Consider the following 16,442-nt stretch of genomic DNA (forward strand, 5'->3'; position numbering starts at 1 on the left):
CGTCCCGCCGGAACAAAAGATGGATTGATCTCACCGTTTCCATCTTGAATTTCGGTGGTAAAATGTATTCGTTGAGGCGACTCAGGTCGATGATGGGCCTCAACTTGCCTTTTGTCTTCTGGATAAGAAACAGCCTGGAATAAAACCCCGGCGATTGGATTTCCCCCCCCCCCCCCAATCTCCACTGCCCGTTTTTCTATGAGCGACCGTATCTCCTGTTGTAGAAAGGTATCCTTCTCCCGATCGGACGGTACATCCGTTTAGAGGGGAGAGGAGGAGAGGGGAGGGGGTTGGATAAATGAAATCCGAAGTCCCTACAATTTGACCTGGATCACCCAATCGTTCTGAGGAAAAAAAGGTGGTCCAGTGGTCCTGAAATTGCAGGAGGCGGCCACCCACAGGTAGGCTGTCCGCGGGTGGTGGAGAGGGTATGTCAATTTTTAGAGTTAGGAGGCTTGAAGATGGAGAAACTTTGTTTCCTACCGCCTCTGTATGGTTGCCTCCTAGCTTGATTCGACTGTTGTCTCCTGGCATTGGGTTGGGATCTATACTGCACATTTGATTGTAAGGATCCCTTGTCCGTGGTCCGCCAATCATCCCTCCGCTGTGGCAGGGGCTGATTTTTTCTAAATGCCTGCGAGGGTTGGGTGGCGAGTTGGAGGGGCAGTTAATGAGCTGCCTGCTTCCGAACTTCTTCAATTTTTACTCCAAAGAGTAAAGGCGACCCCAAACGGAGTCATCCGTTAAGCCAGAGTATGATGGGGCTTGAGCGACGTGGAACGCTGACATGCATCACGTTGTATCAGGTCTAAGTTGGCAGAAGCAGTCAACGCATTAGCCATGGAATGGTGAGCTGTCCTGTTAATAACTCTAGCAATCCGGGCCATCGCTTCCCAAGCGTGGTCATTGTCGGATTTTTCTGCGAGTCGGAAAAATGGCTAATGAAGCCAAGTCTAACATTGAAGACGTAGCGACTACGTTCCGGACTAGCTTTGACGTGGCATGGAACACATTTTTGTCCACTTTGTAAAACAGTGGAGCGGACATGTGAACTGCTGCCATATTTTTGTCCAGGGCCGGAAGATCTGTACTGAAGGCGTCTGAATGAGTTTTGTACCAGTGACACGAGAACATCGCTGGTACCTGGCTTTCTGAAAAGAACACCTTAGCATTCCCTGGATCACCTATTCGTCCCGATAGACGATCACTGATCTCCTTAATTTTTGCCAACTGGGGAAGGAGCCGGAAGGACAGCATCTCTTCCTCCCCGTCAAGATCTACAGGTGTCTTAACTTTGTAGTCTTGAGTGGCGGTAGGAGGTGGAGGGCATTCTGAAGTTGCTAACACCCTATAAATTTCTTCCACTGCCGCCTTGAAGCCAAACTCAGTCCGTTCCATGGTTGGATCTGTGTATGGCTGATTTGCAGGAGTTTCGTCACCCTCACTGTGTGCCGAGTCGTGTTCTGTAATAGCTTGCATTTCTGGATAGAGCATACCAGGTGGCATAGATGACGCGATTCTGTCATCCTTAACACTGTCACTAATTCTCCCTTGTGGATAAGCCGTGAACATATGGTCCGCCGGCCCTGCCAGCTGGTTTGTCCGGCCTGTGGTCGGTGTGAACGTTGGCGACGGTTCTGCTATCACTGGTACCGGCTGCTCCAATGGCCTGGCTGGACGGACAGATTTCTCACTAAAATCTCCGCCATAGTATTGGTATGTTGCCGGCGGTACAGCAATAGCACCGTTTTAGCAATAGGGTCCCCATGCTGTGACAGGCGGACGGCCGGTGACGTAGAGGTTGCATAAAGAAATGGATCCGATGGATCCGGTAAAAACCCCATGCGTCCTGACTTACAGGCCCAAAGGCCATGCTCGGACATGCAGGGGGACTTACGCCCACTGGGCAGCTTAAAATTGGGGGAATATTCCCCCAAAGAGTCAGAAAAAGCTGTGGAAGCGAGCAAGGGAAATAAGGGTAATATCTGGCCTGATGTCAATAGCTGTGTCGTCGTTTCCTGGACCAAACAACGCATCTGTTCAAAGCTGGACTGTTGTACCCTGTCAACATTATTTTCCTCCATTGCCGCTGATGTTACTGTGGCTGATGGTTGCAGACGACGAACTTTAGGTGGAGGGGGGCCCCCAACGTCCCCCACAAGGCTCACAATGGAGGCTGTCTTCGGATGTATACTGAGGACATCAATGCTATCTTTCTTCGACTTATTCTGTCTATCCCTCCCTTTTGCTGCCTTCTGGACTACATCAGCCCACGTTTGCTCTGTCCAAGTATTACACATGCTGCATGGTATAGATGATGTACACTTAGTACATACAATACAAGAGTCATGGTTGTCTTCTTTTGCTTTGAACTTTTTTGCATTTCATCCATTTGGTTGACATTTCTACTGAAATGACACAAGAAAAGAAAACAAAGCACAAATTATCAATTCAGCATGTTATTAATTCGCTAATACCACAACCGTTACTAACGGAGTAAGCGAAATTAGTCAGTGTCGTGTTAACTCTTAACTGACAACACGAGTTCCGCGATAGCGTGTCTAACATGGTCTTCAGTAAACGAAATCCGTAAGGGTGACAAAGTCACTCAATTTTGAAACAAACTTTTAAAATAATGTATACAACCTGTAGAAGAATGATTGTCCAACACAATAAATCCAAATTTAACTTCGGATGGTCCAATTTAACGCTAAAATGGCTTGGATTGTTTGGAGGTATAATGTACGTGTTATCAGTACAAGCGAAGCTTAAAAACTAGTGACACCTGGTGGTGGCAAGGGGAGGTAAGGGGCAAGAGTTATTGCCCTTTGGTCTACATGAGATAGACCGAAAAGACGAATTTTTGTCTTTTAGTAGGGCTGGATTCGAGAGGTAGCAGGCTTATATCCCTAACGTTAATGTGATCGGGGAACGTATCTGAAGGAGAAAGAATACACTTTAACCAAATATCAAGTTTCATTATTTTATCATGTCTTTCATAAATAACACAAACAGCTTTATTTCCCATCCTTCTTTTAATTCATTTCAGTTCCTGTTTCATTCATTTGTTTTAACTTACATGTACTTTCATTCACCTTTGTTTCATTGTTATCAAATTTCTGTTTTGTTCCTTTTCTAAATGTTAGGCATCACATTTTTTTTCTTCCTTAAAAAGCTTTCAACTAAACTGGAACAAGATGGCATGTTAACCATAAAAGTTTTCTCAAAGAAACCAATTTTCCTAGTCAACCATGTTTCTTCACAAATACGTACCCCAATCATAATACCATATTTTTGCACCTCACCCGTAGGAGGCTGACACTCTAACCACTAGGCTACCGGAGAGGCTGAATGTTTTTCATGTCAGTGGGATTATAAAAATAGAAAACAAAATTTGCCCCTTCTTGAGAATTTAAAAGTGGTTGTATAAATGTTTGCAGAACCACTTCTTGTTTACCAATGTGTCTGAAGTGGGGGTGGGTATAAATCTGGAGGGGCCCCAAGTGGCTGAGTGGTTTAAAGTGCTCACTGTTATGGATCACTGCCACCTCATCTCTGTCTGCGTGGGTTCGAGTCTTGGGCTTGGCGAATGTGGGTACGTAAGAAAGCTTGCAAGTAGATTCTCATGGGTTGGTGGTTCTTTCTGGGGTTCTCCCAAGTTCTTCCTTCACCATTTATACTGGCCGCCATGTATCTTGTGCTGAAAAATGGCATTAAACCCTATTACAACAACAAAAACAATTTGGACAAATGCACCCCTACTCAAACACCTTAATGCAAAGAGTTTCTTATAGTTAGGGTACAAGTTTACTTTTCAATATGGTTATATCACCTGAGAAATATTATTTATTCATTTATTATTCTACATATTACCTATAGTTTTCATGATTTTGTTCAAGTAAATCACTGCTGGGTATTTGAATTAAAGCGAACCATTGCTGGGTATTTGAAATTTAGTAGTACCAGCCACAAAACCACCAAAACGGGTACCCCAGGAAACTAAACTGATGGTATATTTTAGCCTATTTACCGGACCTTTATATATCTACAAATCTTATATAACTGAATGGAATCCTATTTAAATTGGGAATGAAGATTTGTGTAGAATCCTATTTGAGATGGAAATGAGAAATGCTGTGCTGATAAGTAGAAAAATGCATGATGTGTCTCCGAGTAACAATAAATTGAAGTTACCTATCTGCTATTGTAGGATAGTGCCTCATCATTCTATGGACACAAACAATAAAATTGTCTGGTTTACTTTGGTGTAAAGTGGTCATCATAGTGTTGACATGGGAGTGAAAAGACCCGTCAGTCTCCTTGTCCTTCTCAGCCAAGTACTGGAAAATCATCCCTACCACCTCTGCAGCTGCTGCATACACTGCTTTGTATTTATGGCCCATGAAAATGGCAACGCTGGAGAAAAACCTAAAAGTGTTTGAAAAAATTTAAGTTAATGTGAAATGAGTAATCCTGAAACTTTGCCCTATATTCACGAAACATTCCAAGTACATATTCCTGTATTTACTGGACATGTCCAGCAGTTTAGAAGTTTTGACTGGTGCAGTGCATATTCTGAGCATCTAGACACACAGGAAGTTCCAAAATATCACTATATCAAAATGTCTCTGATTATTTATCCATGAAACTGTCAAATAAATATCTTAACAAAGCAAAATTCAATGGTCACCATGTATCTAGTTTAAGAATTGATTCTTTGATACACATAAAAGGTGTTGCCAACTAAATTAAATCAAATGTGACTGGGTATGGTTGACACATTTTTTCTTTGTAAATCAATAAAAGTGTTACCAACTAAACTTTTTACAGCTCAGCTGCTCAGTGAGCTGGTTAAACTGGGGTAGAGAATCCTAAATTGCACTATAGTGCTGTAAATTTCAAAGACTCTCAGTCAAGCTGTTATTCTAAATGTTTTCTTTTTAACTGGTAGGCTTATTTATGCCTAGATGAGACAGTAATATGTCTTAGTTTTACTGTCGGAGAGAGCACTACTCACAGTCTTAAAGCATGTGCAAAATAATAATGAAATCCATCTATTAAAAGAAAGCTACAGTAGTTTTTAACAGACAGTAGACAGCTTTTAATAGACAGTGGACAGTGTTTAATAGACAGTGGGCAGTTTTTAATAGACAGTGGACAGAAATGTCCCTTAGAGGTATGACAGCAGCCTCAGTGCTGTTTTATGAACTCTGCAAAAAGCATGAATAAAAAACAACATTAGCAAAAAGTATGTGTCACCTTAATCGACAAACTTTAGAACAATCAGCATTAGTGAAGCATGCTGCACACAATGATCAAAGAAACCAAAAATACAGCCAAGGACAACAAACTGGGGACATTAAGCATCTTCAACTCTCTTCATACCTAGACTAACAAGGCAAATTCACTGTAACATCACATGACATCATACAAATTCATGTTTTTGGTGCACTTTCTTGTGACATCTTTGGAAAAATAAACACCCTTAGATGGTGTTTGCAGAAAAGATTTGCTACAAATTAACAAGGAGCAACATGCTGATGGATTCATAATATTCCTGGAAGCCGAGTTGTTCAGAGATGCACACCATTTGGGGGTCCTTTTGCAGAGTGTCTTACAGCCATATGTGACAATGGTCAAAGGGACAGAACTGAAGTGTTTGTTACAAGACAATAGATTATTAGCCAAAGCAGTACAATGTGTATGGATTATTCATGCAAATATATGTGACAGATTCCTGGACCATGAGATTTCTAATGCATTCACTGGGTTGGAACCTAACACTTTTCCTGAAGATGTTAGTGATGTGCCACAGTTTGTTAATGATCACATAAACACATTTGGCTGATCATTACAATCAACCAAGAGAGAACACTGACACAATTATCAATGCCGCAAAGTAAAGAAGAACTGTAGGATTCTCCAGTATACTGTGTACAACAATTAATGTGGACTGTCCGCAGCTCAATTACTGAAAAAACTAGTTTCTATGAAAGGACAGTACTCCAACGTGATCTACTTGATCAAAATCACACAGGTACTTCCAGTGTCTAACTTGAGTGTAGATTTCTGTTACAGAATTTTGATCAAAAAACAAAGTTCAGATGCAGGCTGATCAACTTTAGATCTTGTTGGTTTTGATAAAGACACTGAAACCATGTTAGTAGTCAGGAAGAGGAAAGGAAATAAAAAGAGACCAATGAATGAACAAAGAGAATGCTTTAGCCAAATGATACATCAATGCAAGTGACTTTACCACTGACCATCATTGCAAATCTAGCAACATCATAATCAGTAAATATGTTTTGTTTACACACACAGACCCAAAGAACTGTTGTCGGGGAATTCCACAGCAAATCAGATGGAAAAACTTGTGCATTTTCCGCGACAAACTTGAAGGCTCTATGGAGGGAGAGAAATAGTTTATTAAAATTTTACATGAATAATAACAAATTATATATTTACTCTAAAAATATGTGTATGTGTGAATGTGTGTCTGCATGCATGCATGCTATGCATGAAAGTATGTATGTATGTATGTATATATGTGTGTCTTTGAAACTTAACTTGAGCTTTAAATCTGTGCAATTTTCAGACTTCATTAGTGTTGTAATTATAACAGAACTTGTGAAAAAATAAACATAATGAAAATTTTAAAGCTTTAGAAGGATTTTCTATAGTGTTTGTTCCTTGGGGCTCTGCATACTATTCCAGTTATTCCATTCTAGGCATTGAGTGTCATGGACACTTATTTTGCCAGTGTTTATTACTCCCAGAATTGTTTATGATTAGGCAAAATATTTTTGAATTCATGTTTTGTGTTTTTCACACCTGCCATGACATCTCAATGCTCATTTAGTCAATTATAGATGTTACTTAACTCTATATACTAATGGTGGGGACTTAATAGAGACTACTTAGCTCTATATACTAATGGTGGGGACATTAGAGGTTACTTAGCCCTATATACTAATGGTGGGGACTTAAAAAAGGTTACTTAACTCTATATACTAATGGTGGGGACTTAATAGAGGTTACTTAGCTCTATATACTAATGGTGGGGACTTAATAGGGGTTACCTAGCCCTACATACTAATGGGGGGGGTTACTTTAGAGGTAACTTAGCTCTATATACCAATAGTGGGGACTTAAGAGCCAAGGTCAAATGCATATACATTTTCATTTCCAGGTGATTTTGCACTCGGCACTAGTTCTATTGTATTTCTTCATTAACTTTAACTAAATAAAAATATTGTACTGCTTATTACAAGCAATTTTTTACCTTTTTCGAGTGATTGTAGGTGAAATATAATTTCAGGATGATCAAAGTTCTTACTTTTTTTAATGTAACTTTAATTCTTTGGTGATATCTATTTCAACAATAGGTGTCTTTCAGTGCCATACATTTCTGTAGAAATTTGACCATATTTCAAAGACTGTTTCTTTTCAACCACATTTTCAGTACTTTCTGGAGCTGACCTATCATTCAAGCAATTTTCAAGGTAACTACAAAAAGTCAAGCATTTTTCATGATGGTGTGAACCATGTTTATGCAGTGATCATAGATTTCCTTGTCTATTCTTACCCCAGCTTGGGCTCTACCAGCGAGGTCATAACCTTGAAATCACTGAACCTGTGAAGATGTAGTGGCTATGTGGTTAAGGCATCATACTTGGTTAAGGCATCATACTGGAAGCCACTAAAACTTGCAAAGTTGTAGTGGCTATGTGGTTATGGCATCCTATTGTAAACCACTCAAACTCCTGAAGTTGAAGTGGCTATGTGGTTAAGGCAGTTGACTGATGACTAGAAGGGTGCAAGTTTGATAACCACCACTGGATCTGACAGGATTAGTTAGCCAATTACTTTTTTAAAGGCTGTACTTTGCTCTTTATAAGCGTTTCATGACGAAGCATATTGGGGTATTATTTGGTAATATGGCAACACTAGCAACTGACAAATTACTGAACCAAACATTTGCTTGAAAATACTTAGGAATTTAAAATGTGGTCAAGTTTTTAGTAATAATATTTATAAACCAAGACATGGATTTTTAACATAGTTATGTTTTTGCTGAAGCAAATTCAATATTGCAAATAAAAAACCATTATTATGAACAGATTTCTGATCCTTAATATAAACTTGTTTTTTTTTATATGTGGACTCCTCCAGTACCCCCAGCTAGGAGGAAGCTAGCTGCCCAGTGAGATGACCCCTCCATGGTCCAAAAATCAATGACTTTTATATTTGTATGTAATTTCCTCAAGTCTGCATTAAAAATGTGGTATTTTTAATAAATAATTTACGAACAGAATAATTTTGATTGGGATTTATCCTTTTTAATCTGGAAAGGGTGAAATTGTTTCCATTCTTTCCATCACAAGGGCCTAAACTATATTTAATCTTATTTGGCTTGTACTTTCCTTTTATTAGGCATTTAAACTGAAAGGAGGGTTTCCTTTCCTTTTCATATTGTGAGTTTAATAATAATTATCTATGTAAGAAAGGAGTACATAGTTTGATGTCCAATTGTTGTATTTTTTTGGTCCCTTGTGAGTTCATAGAAAGAACTCTGAAAACTGTTTCATAAATATGACATTTATATAACAGTGTTGAGGTAACATGATATCTTCACAGCTCTGCAGTCCAGATTCAATTCCTGGTTCCAGTACATGCAAAAGTACATTATCAAAAGTCTGGTTTCCCGTGTCCTTCAGCTTCCACCAAGTTGAACACCACATTATGCAACCAGCTCAGCATTCCTGAGCACATTTTAAAGTTCTTAAAGTTCAAATAAAATACAGCTTAATAAAAGTTCCTCAAAGGGGCTGATCTCTACTGGCTGAAAGGAACTTCCATAAATCCAAGGTAAGACCATTTCTTTGTTTAATCTGCTGAGTGCTAAAATCATCTCTGATATTACTGAAAGATAACATTTTGAAATCAGCCACTGTGGTAACCAAAATGGATGTAAATGGCACCATTCTCATTTGGAACATCATTAGAAGCATTTTCTTGGGGTGAAATATGTCAATAGGACTGTCCATTAAGATGCAGTAGCAATAACACGATATTCAAAATGGTGCCATGGTGTCCATATCTGATGTCAGATGAGCACAATTTAAATATCAATAGAAGTCTTTGTTAAAGGACCTATGTCAGTATGACCATCCATCCAGGAGTAGTGACAACAAGAGTTTCAAGATGACCACCATGGTGGAGATCATATTGGTACCATTCTCATTTAGGCTCAATAAGACATAATAATACGTCTTTTAGCAAAAATCCCACATGGATATGACTTTCCATTCAGAAGAAGCAGGAACAACAAGGTTTCCATGGTGGCAATACTGGATGATGGATTGGTACCATATTCATTTAGAACCAAGAACTCTTGATATGACTTTTCATTCAAGTAGCTATAAAAACGTTCAAGCTGTGGTGGAAATACTGGATGTTTGAGTGAAACCATTTTCACTAATGACTAACTAGACCGGGGATGAATGCATATGAAAATCTTCAGAGCCAACTACCAAGTAGTTTAGGACAAGTAAGCAATAACAAACCTCCAAGTTAGTTTAGGACAAGTAACAAAACACAAACCTCCAAATAGTTCAGGATGAGTAGCAATAACAAACCTCCATCAAGGTTAGGACGAGCAGGAAAAACAGACCTCCAAGTAGTTCAAGAGAATGGCTACAAGAAACTAGTGCTAACATATAGATGTAATGCCATATGGATGCCAGACAGTATGCCATAAGCTCTTTTTGTCTATGACCCTTTTAATAATGAAATAGAATGAACATGTCTTTTAATGGTCTCAAAAGCGCTTTCAATCTGCTTAGAAATATATAAGGTGGTTAACATCAACAGATTGTATAAACAATGAACAGATTGTCTAAATATATCATATGCATCTCAATGCACTTACTTTTCTCGGTCCACTGGGGCTGATGGGCCATAAGGACCAAACTGGCAGGATATAACAACCCCTAAGGTCTGGAGACCAGTGATGCTAGTGGCCAAACTGGAGTCATTACTAGGTGGCTTCAAATGCTTGTAGATTTCTCTGTAGATATAAATGTGGAATAACTTAATAATCCATTCTGTACTTAAAACATAATATGTGTAAAGCATACTCAAGTTTTATTCAAATAAAATTCATGAAACAACTTTAACATTTCAGCATTTCCAAATATTCTGCAACAATTTTTAACTGAAAGAGACTCTACAAACATTTACATTTTGGTTATCCATTTTTGTGGTTTATGAAAAAATGACATCTAGTCAGAGACTGAATTTGTTAAGTAGTAAGGGATCTTACAATTTGTGGCTTGTAGCAGGCACAAACTCCAAACAAAATTGGTACCCACCCAAAAAATAGCAAATTTACAGTGTTTTGGGACTGAACACAAGTCCTCTCACAATAAAGAACAATCTTATTACAAGACAGCTACAAAGTCATGACAGGAGTTGATAATTTTTAGGATTTATAAACAAGTACCAAATGAGAGAATATAAAGAGGACCATCTAAAAATATTTTATAAAAAAGTCAAGACAAAAAAGCAACAATTCTTTAAGTAAACTAGATTTCTTCGATAATAATTACCGGATCATAATACAATGGCTGCACATCTGCTACCCCACAAATCAAGCCTTCCTAAAGTAAATACCTGTACATCTACTACCCCACAAATCCAGCCTTCCCAAAGTAAATGACTGTACATCTACTAACCCACAATTTCCAGCCTTCCCAAAGTAAATGACATGCTCACCATGTCTTCTGGCTTGATTTCACAACAAAAGTGTTAAAGGATCATCTGTTTGCCCAGACCAGATTTGTCTCCCCATGGACTGAGCGATTAGTGCCAAATCCCATTAACCATCAGAAACCACTGGAGCAGATGTACACTTTCTTTCAGGAATGCAGCTGTTGGGTAACCTAAAAGGGTGTAGCAGTACACCTCTCCCTAGACAATTTATAATGGGGTCAAAAATCATTGACTCCAATATAAGGGAGGGTGCAAGTTACTAAAGGACCTAAAATAAATATTGAGAAGGGGATGCCATCTGCATTGGGCATGCAGAAAAACAGGGGAATCTGGGTGGGAGGGAATGTTAACAGTGCTGTTTAATGACCAAATACTCATTTAATAATTGCAAGGTAATAATTCTCAATAAAAAGCTTTGCTACTTAAGTTATTTGCCTTTTGTATAAATTACCTTATTTTCAAGAAACCCAAGCTATGAAAGATCGTTAACAAAATTTTCCAAGATGGTTCAACACCATCATGTATACACAAAACAATGTTTTTTTTTATATCATTCATTCTTGAATTGCAACAAAAAAAGATTCTTTTTAAAAAAAAACTATGGACAATTGTTTTGTAAAATAGTCATCAACATCAAAACTAGATTTTTTAAAATTGTTCTATTAGTAAAATACTGATGTTGTGATTTCATTGCAGGTAATGGTAAATCTAATTCTCAACCCTGAGGCAGTCTCTGAGTGCCAATTCAGGAATTTTAAGTTCACTAAAAATTCAGGAACTTGCTTCTCCCATATGAATTGTGTTTGTGAAACAAAGCTTTTTATTCACCAAGTACTAGTTTTGCTTGGTTGTCTTACTGTCTTCAATCAGATTTGTGAACGAGTAGGCTTATATTTAACTAGCTTAATTATATTATTTAGTTAATAATATTAAAAACAGTGTTAGATTGATCAACTGACACAAGACTAGCTACTAGCTCTTATGCAGGTATGATTCGCATGCCTTTTAACTTTTCTTTATTCCACGTTATTTGATACAAAAGACATTAATTAATGTTAAATACAAGGCTGGCCTGCTTTTAAATGAGTAAAACAATATGACAAATACTTCTGCAAGTTGAAACTCAAAACAGCATTTAATTAAGTTCCCATAGAAACGCTTGTGGACATAGCTGTAATTGTAGATTGACATTAATCACATCTGAATACAAGAGCGCATATTGCTTTTCTCATGTTGCTTTTCACTGACCTTGTGCATGGATGTAGCTTAGTGACAATTTGTTTATCTGGAAAAAACCAACAAACGTTCAGCAACCCAAGTCGTAAAGCTGCTGAACAACCTGTTAACTTTATGCTCTCACAAACCCTCAGAAATGCCACAGTCAATGTTTACGGACTTACAAGTTATTGAGGGAGATGTGAAGCAAGATAATAAATGCTTTTTTTAAAACTGTATTTTGTTTCGTGTCTTTATCAACACTGATAAATTATTTCCCAGCACTTCCTTCATTTGGGTCTAAATCCCTTGTTTTGAGTTCGTCTCCATCTAGAGCAGCCCTTGAAAACTGCCTCAGTGGTGTACATATTCCACTTGGAGAGCTGATGCCCATACAAACAATCTCATCATCAATTAGGTCTTCTCAATGCTGCACCACCAGTTTACAAGATCCCCACAGACCACCCATGATCTTCATGTGACTAAAACTTTGCCTTCAGTACACTTTAAGACTATTTAAAGGTCCACTCCTGCTGAAGTATCACCTGCCTGTAAGCATGATTGCCACAGACCCAGACACATCCTGCTCTCCTTTCAAATGTGTGGGGTTTGGCCTATTTAGGAGTATTGCAAATATATAAGACCCATGAAGATGAAATCCATAGTGAACCCCTTTCAACTGCAGCATATATTATCAAGAAATGTCAAAATATTAATTTATGATGAAGATAGGCAAAATTTTGATAGAAAGAACATTTAATGAAGCATAATACCCCAAGGTGTGAAAACTCAAGTGATGAAAAGGTACAAAGTTGATTGTTATTTTGTGAAGCCTTGTAATGAGTATGTTGATCAGGGACAAATGGAACAAGTTACTGATAATTTAAAGGATTTCGCACCAATCCATCTAACTATGGGGAAATGACACAAATCTGACTTTTACCTAGACAAGCACCTGACCTTATCGCACTTGAGTTGCTAAAAAACAAGACCAGAAAATGTTACACATAGTAGACCGGATATGTTACAAGATAATGACTGGTGTAATGATGCATGACCAAGTAATCAGATTAAGGTTAACATATGTACATACCAATCTGTTAAATGATTACCTTACTGCTGCAGAGTTTAGGCCAAATGTAGGATTTTTAGGTGTTGTAAGTATTAAATGAATCAAAGGTAGTCCATGATGGCTTTTTAGTCTTAGAATAAAAACCAGCTGACCTTTGATGGAGGTGAGATAAAAAGGAGAGACCAACCCAGAAATGATTTCAACAGGAACACTTGGGAAAGTATTTTGATTTTTTGTATTGTTCAATTGTTATTGCATTGTTCAAGATGTTTTCACAGGAATATTTCAGAAAAGCTCATATTTTTTTAACAGTTAATTTCATGTTAAAACTTCACCAACTAAGAATATATGGCACAGGGAAACATCTTATTCAGGAACTTCCTCCTATGCATGTTAAACAGAAGACATACAATTTTCTATTTTTCATATTTAAAGTACAATGGAAACTCAAAACCAGTCTCTAAATTTACAGACCAATTTTGGCTGCTGTTTTTAAACAAACTATAAAGATTAAATGAAACAGAGTGGATCACTTGGACATGAGAGAGGGATGTTGATTGGAAATGACTGTTATGGAAAGATGGAGTGCAATATTACTGGTAGGGTATGTCCACTCTGTCTTTCCAGCACTCAAGGGTTGTCTTCAACATCTCCAAGTTGTTTCTGAACACAGGACGGGACTCATGGTACACATTGGCAATCAGAAACTGAACCAGTCTGGAGGCCATGGCCTTCTCTTCTGCATTGTCCTGAAGGTCAATGAGAAACTACCACATTTTCATTAAATATTTCTGTTTATACAATAGATTTAATATGTCAACACAACTGTTAACAACTTAACGAATGTCACCTGAAGATGTATCTGTGGATCAATCAGATGTATCAGTCAATTTTAAATGGTAAAGTTTGCATAAAATTAATGAAACCCAGATTTTTAAAGTGAACTCTATATTGTAAAACTACTCAAGGCATTTAAATTTACTGTAATTATCTGAAACAAGTAAATATGGTATCTATTCTTTCCTCCTTAAAAGCAGCTACTGGACTTTGCATGTGATTTTGTACTGGTTTATCTGGCATTAAAATAAGATCCATCATAATGAATGAATATATATATATATATATATATATATATATATATATATATATATATATACACATACAATGAGTTGAAACATATTGTAAACACAAGCTGTTTGCTGAAAGTAGCATACTGTATTATTCAAGGAGTTTCATAAACTTTATCAGATGAACTACAGCTATTCTCAAAGTTCCCAGCAGAGATTCTTAAATGTTGACTGACGACCAAACAAAAATATTAGTAATTATCAATTCTTACAGTTAAAGCCATGTAATTAATTTCTGTAACTCATTTAAAATTTGCCAACATTTTTTAAAACAATGTTTTAAGTTAAAAATCTCTGAGGGTTCACAATGCAACAACTTTTTCTTTTATCAAGGTTTAAAGTTATTCCTCTGTAATGTGTATTTAATTTGCATTGTTTGTTTGTTAGTATTTTATTTACTTTTTGTATTTCATTATATGCTATGAAAAATTATATGTTGGACTTGACTGTCTATAAAAACAAATTCATTTTCTATTTGACCTGAATCTTTTATTTTTAGTAAACAACTAATTCATTACAAATATTTTCCTGTGAGAATGGGTTAAGTATATGGATTATTACCTTAGCCTGAGTCAAGGACATTTTGCTTACCACATTTTATATTCTAATTATAACAAAGATATTATTTTGTAAACATTAGGAACCTTCTAGAAGGTTATTTTCTATTAGGTTATAGTTCTTTTTAGAAAATGCTATTATGCATTGATGGGAAGTAGAAGACAATATAATCTTGTTTTTCTAAAAAATTATTCATTTGTGCTTTGAAATCTGAGCAGAATCAGTAGTATTATTGTTGTGTCCAGTAGTTCCTTTGGGCTGAAATTTTATTTATTAAAATTATTTGTTCACTGGAATACAAAATGTTCATCTAAAATATTATTACTGGAAAAGAGACTTGAATTTATGTGAAGTTTCAAGTAAGAATATATTCTTGGATTGTTTTATTGTAACCCAACAAAAGACTACTGGCACATCACCACTATATAGGCCATCACAGGCACATCAACACTTCCAGTGCTGGATTTAATTTGAATTTCGTCTAAAGTTTATTCAGAACTTTAATCATTAGGATTTGCATCTGTAATTCTAGGATTATTTGGGAATTAATTCACAATACTGTAAGTTCTGTTTTACATTTTCACTATGTATCCTATGTATTGCTGAAGTTTACTTAGCTTGTTGTTTCTCACTCTTTTCTATTACTTATTATAAGACCATAGAGTCATAATACCTCACTTTAAAGTCCCTCAGTATTCCAAAACCCATTACAATAAAGCTCCCCACCTCTATATACAACAAACCTCATTATAAAGTCCCCAGTATACAACAAACCCTCAATACAAAGCCCCTCAATATACCAAATCCCTCATTTAATGTGGATAAAGTCAGTGATCCAATTGGCTAAATTTTGTTCTATTACAGAAGACTCCATCTTTTAAAGCCAGTCATTAAAAAATAGAAAAGCTTCCTTTCAAGCGGGGTGGCTTTTCTTGAGTGGGATCACACAGATGTGGGTAATGATAATAGTCCTGAAGGCATCTCTGAAAACTGAGTATATCTGACAACATTTTGCACTTTTTCCAACAGCATATTCCTTTACTGACAATTTGTAATTGCTCAAGAAATGCTACATGTTTACGAAGGAAGTTAACTTGTCACATGATCTACTGGTTTTAGTCTGTTACCCTTTCAAATATTTCAAATACATTTCATGTTAGAGAAACCATGATGGCTTGCATACCATTTTTACTTTATAGTGACTGGATGTCATGCTGACTTCAGCTGAACAAATACTGTTTCTCAGCTGTAAGCTTTTGTCATCATGTTAATAATAATACCCAATTTTGTTTTGGCTATCTCTTGGTATTTCTCATTCTCATTTATATCGTAACCTGGCTGGTGACATTGGCACCACTGATGACTTTGTGAAATCTCTCTCCATTTTGCCCCATTTTCCACTGCTCTTTGCGACTTTGCAATGTTATTGTCTGTTCACTCTTTGATGTTAGTGTCCCATCTCTTCTTCTGTCTGCCTCATTTTCTCTTTCCTCTCACTGTGCCCTGTAGGACTGTCTTTGAAAGGCTTGATGTGCATGAGACATGACCATACCATCTTAGTTCGCATTTCCTTACAGCGGTGAGCAGATCTTCATATGGTCCGATTGCACCCTGGATTCTAATGCACATCTCCTTGTAAGAGATGTGGCCTAAGTATTAGATTTTCAGGATCCTTCGATAACATGTCTTCTCTGAGG

The 16,442-nt window shown here is 37.1% G+C and overlaps 1 protein-coding gene across 1 annotated transcript in view; it reads right to left on the bottom strand.

Annotated features, from left to right (window-relative positions):
• The window catches only part of LOC149802584 (DNA-dependent protein kinase catalytic subunit-like), a 407,613-nt gene that overhangs the window by 148,817 nt on the left and 242,354 nt on the right, over window positions 1-16,442 (bottom strand). The window contains exons 54-56 of the mRNA XM_089951857.1: window positions 13,658-13,809; window positions 9,932-10,069; window positions 4,195-4,428 (exon numbers count right to left, since the gene is read on the bottom strand). Coding sequence (XP_089807983.1) covers window positions 4,195-4,428; window positions 9,932-10,069; window positions 13,658-13,809 — 524 coding nt within the window. The remainder of the gene's footprint in view (window positions 1-4,194; window positions 4,429-9,931; window positions 10,070-13,657; window positions 13,810-16,442) is intronic.

This window comes from Sinohyriopsis cumingii, chromosome 3 (assembly GCF_028554795.1).
Source record: "Sinohyriopsis cumingii isolate HCF-2022 chromosome 3, ASM2855479v2, whole genome shotgun sequence".
In the NCBI taxonomy this organism is placed as follows: Eukaryota; Metazoa; Mollusca; class Bivalvia; order Unionida; family Unionidae; genus Sinohyriopsis; species Sinohyriopsis cumingii.